The sequence below is a fragment of the Vulpes vulpes genome, chromosome 2, assembly GCF_048418805.1.
Source record: "Vulpes vulpes isolate BD-2025 chromosome 2, VulVul3, whole genome shotgun sequence".
Classification (NCBI taxonomy): Eukaryota; Metazoa; Chordata; class Mammalia; order Carnivora; family Canidae; genus Vulpes; species Vulpes vulpes.
Genome location: NC_132781.1, coordinates 15,041,943 through 15,048,922, shown reverse-complemented (window position 1 = coordinate 15,048,922; position 6,980 = coordinate 15,041,943). Strand labels below are relative to the sequence as shown.

General features: G+C 44.7%; 1 protein-coding gene across 2 annotated transcripts in view; it reads left to right on the top strand.

Moving 5' to 3' along the window:
- The first annotated feature begins 2,412 nt into the window (after window positions 1-2,412).
- DCAF7 (DDB1 and CUL4 associated factor 7) overlaps window positions 2,413-6,980 on the top strand; it is a 31,420-nt gene continuing 26,852 nt past the window's right edge. The window contains exon 1 of one of the 2 annotated variants that reach the window (XR_003235113.2): window positions 2,413-2,797. Coding sequence is in view for 1 of the 2 variants with exons in the window: in XM_025999554.2 (XP_025855339.1) it covers window positions 2,660-2,797 (138 nt within the window). In the remaining variant the exon portion in view is untranslated. The remainder of the gene's footprint in view (window positions 2,798-6,980) is intronic. The other variant, XM_025999554.2, reaches the window with a different exon arrangement.

The following is a 6,980-nucleotide window of genomic DNA, read 5'->3' as shown; positions in this document are numbered from 1 at the left end:
TGGAGCTTGAACTCACAACCCTACGATCAAGAGTCACGTGTCTACCAACTGAGACAGCCAGGGGCCCCTAACATCATTCATTTAAAAAATATGAGAATAAACTTTTTTTTTTAAATTTTTATTTATTTATGATAGTCATACAGAGAGAGAGAGGCAGAGACACAGGCAGAGGGAGAAGCAGGCTCCATGCACCGGGAGCCCGATGTGGGATTCGATCCCGGGTCTCCAGGATCGCGCCCTGGGCCAAAGGCAGGCGCCAAACCGCTGCGCCACCCAGGGATCCCGAGAATAAACTTTTTAAAACATTATTCCTTTTCCTCTTCTCATAATTCCATTCTATTCCTACCACAGTTTATGCTACATGTAATTTATTTTCATGTTAAGGTCTATTATTGATAACTTGATCATAACTGTTTGCAACAAATATACATATATATGCATACATCTTAAAATTAAATTTTTGGAGATGCCAGGGTTGCTCAACAGCTGAGCTTCCGCTTTTGCCTTCCACTCAGGGTGTCATCCCTGAGTTCCTGGATCAAGTCCCACATCTGGCTCCCTGCAGGGAGCCTGCTTCTCCCTCTGCCTATGTCTCTGCCTTCTCTCTGTGACTCTCATGAATAAATAAATAAAATCTTAAAATTTTTTTTTGTAAACTTAACAAGGCTTTAAGGATTATGCTTATTAGTACAGAGTTGCTCAATAGAAATATATTTCAAATTTTTTAAAATTACTTTTTTAAGTTTTTTGTTTGTTTGTTTAAGTAATCTCTACACCCAATGGGTGGCTTGAACTCAGGACCTGGACATCAAGAGTCAGATGCCCTACCACCTGAGCCAGCCAGGAGCTCCAAATATATTAAAATGTTTTATAGAAATTAAAATTTTATTGGAAATGCATGCTTAGGGTGGGGTATTTTTCCTTTCATTAGCTCGTGTGTGGATGCACATCACTTTCTTATTAGAACGAGACAAGGTTTAGCAACACTTTTATACCCATTTTCTTTCCTTTTTAAAAAAAACTTACGCAAAGGGGCACCTGGGTGGCTTATTGGTTGAGCATGTCTACCTTTGGCTCAGATCAAGATCCAGGGGTCTAGGGATCAAGTCCCACATCAAGCTCCCCGCAGGGAGCCTGCCCCTCCCTCCCTCTGCCTGTGCGTGTCTCTCATGAATAAATAAAATCTTTAAAATAACACACACACACACAAACTTAAGCAGAGAAAACGTGCTCAAACAAGAAAGTAGATGGACCACTACAGGGTTTGTTATATATAGCAGCCACTCAATTCTTTCTGAGTTGTTCAACAGTCCACTATATTTAAATCCATATTGAATGATATCATCTAGTCCTACGATTCTCCTTTCATTGTGTTGAAAGCAAAGCATTGGAAACCATTTAAACTATAAAGAGATGTTACCTAGATTAGGCCCTTCTCCATTACATTTTTTTTTAAAAGATTTATTTATTCATGAGAGACAGAGAGAGAGAGAGGCAGAGACATAGGCAGAGGGAAAAGCAGGCCTCATGCAGGGAACCCGATGCAAGATTCGATCCCAGATCCCAGATCCCAGATCCCAGGATCACGCCCTGAGCCGAAGGCAGATGCCCAACCGCCGCTGAGCCACCCAGGCGTCCCGCCCTTCTCCATCTCAAACTGAGGACACAGATCTGTGCAAGGGCTTCATCAGCTTTTTCCTTGGGCTCCGCTGCGGGGAAAGGCATGGAATGAAGGGGGAACCGACAAAAACTTAGGGCAAGTTGGGTCGCTGACTTAACTTTGACCAACGCTGAAATTCGGAGCATTTCTAGAATGGCCAGGAAAGCATAGGAAAGCCTGACTACACATGCAGGTCGGTCTGCAAAGGCGTGTCTGCCGCCTGCCCTTTGAGGATCCTGGGAGAGCAGCTCCCCGGTCTACCGGAGGAGATTAGGGTGATTCCCGTTGGCTCTGGCCAGGCCGTCAGGCCGCAGGCCCCCGGGTAAGGGAGACTGTAAATTTCTACTGGACAGCGTGGAGAAGCCGCTCGGAATGTCAGCTGCAGCGAGAAAGTCAGAGCAGGTCACACAGGAGGTTTCACTCTCAGAGACTTGGCCTAGAATCTGCAGGCCTGCCCCCGCCGCAGCTAGCTCGCCCCCAGGCCACTCACGCCCCCATTCACCCGCACTGCGCCGTTATCTCTCTGACTGACATCCCTGTCAGCCAATCACCTTTGGGGTTGAGAAAGCGCCTGCCCCCCCGAAATCGGGCGGGGCAAGTCATTGGAATGACAGACATTTACACCAATAGGAAAGAGTTTCAGAAGCTACGGCTGCCCTAGCCAATGAGGAGAAGGAACCTTTCGAAAGAACAAGTCAGGCAGCCAACGGCCGGCGCCGCCACGGGGGTCGCGTGGCTTCCGTTTCAGGAGGGCGGGGCGGGGCTTCAAACGGAAGGTGGCTGTTGTCCGAGCCCAAGCAGGTTGGAAACTGGGGGTCGGGCCCGGCAGTCGTTGTCTGTCGCCGCGGCCCCGCTTCCGGGCTAGGCCGTCCCTGCCCGCCCCCGCCCCGCCTCCCTGCGGACCCCTCAGTCTCAGGCCCGGCTCCCCGCCTGACTCGCGCCCGGCCCGCAGCAGCTCGCTGTCGTCCCGGCCCGCACTGCGGCCCCGCCGCCGCCACCATGTCCCTGCACGGCAAACGGAAGGAGATCTACAAGTATGAAGCGCCTTGGACCGTCTACGCCATGAACTGGAGCGTGCGGCCCGACAAGCGCTTTCGTCTGGCGCTGGGCAGCTTCGTGGAGGAGTACAACAACAAGGTGGGCCGGGCAGGGGCTCGGAACCCAGCTGGCGGGGAGCGGGCCCCGGGAGCACCCTTTCCGGGCCGGAGCCCAGACCCCGGGACCCTGCCGCGGACTTGCCTTAGCGCTCCCGGAGTGGTTCCTCAGAGTCTGGCCCAGTGCAGAAGCTTTCGCACTCATTGTCTCGTTTAATCCTGACAGCATTCCTATGTAGTCAGGAGTGTAATTACCCCCCCACACACACCCCGTTTTACTTATGGGGAAACTGAGGCACCGTGTTGTGACTTGCCCGAGTCAGACAGCTATTTCGCGGGGGCAAATGGCCCTCAAACTCGACTTTATCCCCCCAAGGGCTACGTCATTTATCACTCCAGTCCTCTCTCTTCCCGCCGCTTTGCTTCAACTTGGGGGGCGGAGAGGGATGGCTGTGAAGAAAGGTGCTGGCGCCTCAGTCGGTGGTCATACACTCTTGGCCACGCTAGATTTCTGTTAGGGCTGTTCAGTGTGCAGGCTTCCCCGCCTCCTACTCCCATCCTCAGGTGCTATTCATGGATTCCCCCTCCCCGGCTCTTCTGCTTAACTGCTGTTGCTGCCTCGTATCTGTCCTCTTAAAAGCGATCTCTTTTTGGAAGTTTTGTTCTGTGACCGTGATCCTGCCACATTTTCAGATAATTCTATTTCAGAATAGAGGAGGACACGTTCCTTACCTTTTCTTGGCTTCTTTCATGCTGATGCAAAAGTGTAACTTGAGTAGTAAGTCTTTCTGGACATTGACAATTTGAGGATCTTTCATAGATGCACAGACAATAGGAAGAATCTTTTTAGCTGACATTGCAGCATCAATATATTTTTGAAAGTTGTTGAATGTGTCCGTGGGAAGAGTTTTATTTCCTTTATCCCTTAATCTTTCTACTTACTGTATTAAACACTGTGAGAGTGAGAACAGAGCAACTTCAGAGCCTTGGCTAGTGGTGTTTAAAGCCTTCTTCAACTCCTGCTTGACACCATGAACATCAGGACTTAAGAATAAAACTGTGTGTACAGTGATAGGCATGGTGCAGGGGAAAAAGTCAAGTGGAATTTGGTTCTGTCTAGTCCACTAACTAGCTGTGGGGTGTTGCACAGGTTAATCTTACTATTTCTGACCTACAGTTTGTTGTAGGAAGAGTTCTTTTTTACACATAAAGGTCTTATCAAAAAACATTTGTGCATTGTAAGTTTGTTTACAGATTTCTGGAAGCATTTCTCTAGAGTCTAGGTCTCAACTTTGCATGCATGAGCTGGGGGTGCGAGAGGGAGAGGGACAAGCAAACTCTCCCCGCTGAGCAGGGAGCCCATTGTAGGACTTCATCCCAGCACTCTGAGATCATTACCTGAGCTGAAGGCAGATGTTGAACTGTTTGAGCCACCCAGGTGTCCCTCTAGAATCCCCTTTGAGAAACTGATGAAAACGAAGGACTCTCATTGCCCAGATATAATATACACAATTTACACACAAATCCCAGGGACTGCACATTGATACTGAAGTCTCCCTATTGTCTACAGAAAGCAGAGAGTCCTGAGCAAGACATAGTTTTATTTTCTGTATTGGCTCCCACTTCCTTATGCCCCATAGTGGATAGCAGAATGGAATGGAATTCAAGGTCCTGATGTGGAAACTATGTTAGTAAAATTGAGACCGCTAGAACTATTATTTAAGAATATGTGTTTAAAAAAAAAAAAACAGTAAAATATATCTTTCATAGGGCTTGAGTTTTTTTTATTCAAATTGGTGGCCCCTTTTTTCTCATAAGGTCTTCCAGAGTCAATTTGGGTAAGATGAAGCTGCCTCATTTCTAAGAAAGGAGGAGCTAAGCCACAGTTAGGCTCCTGGTACAATCAGTGAAGTAACTGGGGTTAACCTCACTTATAGGAACTCTACCCCAAAGTTTGTCCTTTCATTTAGCAACCTAGTGGAACTCCTTTGTGCCCGGCACACCGGAACTATGGGTCTCAGTAGTGAAATGTAAACAGATAATCCCAGTAATCATGAGATAAGCAGTTATTTCTATCTTAACTCGTGGGCATGATGTAGGCAAGCCAGTACCTTAAAGCTATTTTTGTGCCCCAACTTCTCTAAGTCAGGGTTCTTAAAGTGTGTATGTATATATGCGGACGTATGCATGCTACGGACACCTTGGGAATCTGAAGCCAGTAGACCTCTTTTCATAATTACATTTTCAAATGCATAAAATACATAGGATTACGAAGGAAATTGATTATATTGAACTACGGTTATCAAAAACATTTTTTAAAAAGTGGAGTTATAGTAACAGGTACTTTTTTTTTTAGGGAGTGGGGGAGGTCCAGAGAGAGAGAGAATATCTCAAGCAGACTCCCTGCTGAGTGCAGAGCCCCTGGATGGGGCTTGAGCATGATCCTGAGATCATGACCTGAGCCAAAACCAAGAGTTGAACACCTAACTGACTGAACCACGCAGGTGCCCCTGTACTTTTTAATTAATTCATTAGATTACACCATCCAGTGTAAATATGACTATAATTTTAAAGTAGTGTGAGGATAAATAGCATTTCAAGATGGTTAATTATAGTAATGTGATATGATAAAAATATGATTTCTGTTAGTGACAAAGTCAGATATTGACTTGGTTGTCAGTAGTTGTCTCCCTTCATAATGGAAGGAAATGCTAAATTTCAGCCAGAGGTTAGTGAAAATATGAAATGTGATTTTCCAGTTCAAGTTCATGGACCTCAAGTTAAACCCTGATATAAAGGATCTGTGCCTAGGGGCTGGTGAGTAGTAAATACCGCTCTAGCACAATGCCTCTTAGGCTCAGTTTTGGACAAAACTTTTACCAAGGAGGTGCTGGACTTCACAATTTAGAGAAATTTAAAAGTTATTGGTTGGAATTTTCAGATCTTTGTTACCTGCTTGCTGTCGATAGTGATTACCAGCAGAGGGCAAAATAAATGGACACAGCTTTTAACATTGATGAAAAAAAGAAATGATGAAAAAAAAGATGATCCAGAAATGGTCATCTTTTTTATTGTGGAGACACTGACATGAGAATACATGATTATAATTTCTAAAAGGTTTGTAGTAATGTAATCATATTTTTCCTATAGTAAAATTATTTGTATTTGTAGTTCAGTAGAAATAAATTTTATTAGTATTTCAACAACTTGACTTTCAAGTGTTCCATCATCTGAATAAATTTGGGAATTGTTTGAGAGTAAAGAGCCAGATTCTATCAACTACATTTGGAATAAGAAGTCTCATTATCAGTATTTGTGTTTCATCTTTTTGTGGTCTCTACTGGGGGATATAGCAGCATTGGTGTTGGAGTGATGGTTTTCTAAATTTTAGTGTGTTTGAGATTCCTCTGAGGGATTTGCACATTCCTGGGCTCCACCTCTGAAGTTAACAGACGCTCAACTGAATCAGAAATTGGTGGTCCAGATGGCACTCTAAGAACATTACCCTAGGATTACTTTGGCATCTGCTGACCAGAGGCAGGAATCCTATCTTTCTGTATCTAACATGCACCTGAACTTTGATTCTGCTCTTCTATCCCATGCAAAAAGCTCTATTACCAGATAGTCCCTTTGAGGTATTTGGTGTTGAGGTTTCAGTCCTGCCTCTTCCCAGTTTTGTGTGGCTTTGGGCAAGTTAATGTTTGTGCCTGTTTGCTCATCTGTAAGATGAAGGTAATAAGTAATACTAAATGGAGTTAATATATATGTAATGCGTTTAGGAACTCTGCCTGGGACATACATGGTAAGCAATTTAGAAATGTTGGCTGTTGTTATTTAATCATCATTACTGTATCTGTATCATTGAAATATAATCAAGGAGAATTATATAGGTGTTATATAAATGTTACTTATATTTTCCAGAGAGGAATCAAGACCCCAGGCCAGAAAGCTACCTTAAAATATCATGTTCATTACTCTGCTTTTTAAAGACCTGGAGGAAAAAATTCCCTTGATTCCTTTCAACTAAATCCATTTTTGTGGTCTAGAAGCTTCTTGTAGTCAGACTCAGGTACTGTAATATACCAGTTTATGCCCATTTTCTCTTATTCTACCTGGCTTAGACACAATAGCTGGTATTAGAATGCTGGTACATCTCCTGAGTTTTGACCATATCTATGATCTTTAGACAGGTGGTAGTTGCTGTTTTAGGGCAAAAGATGGTACCA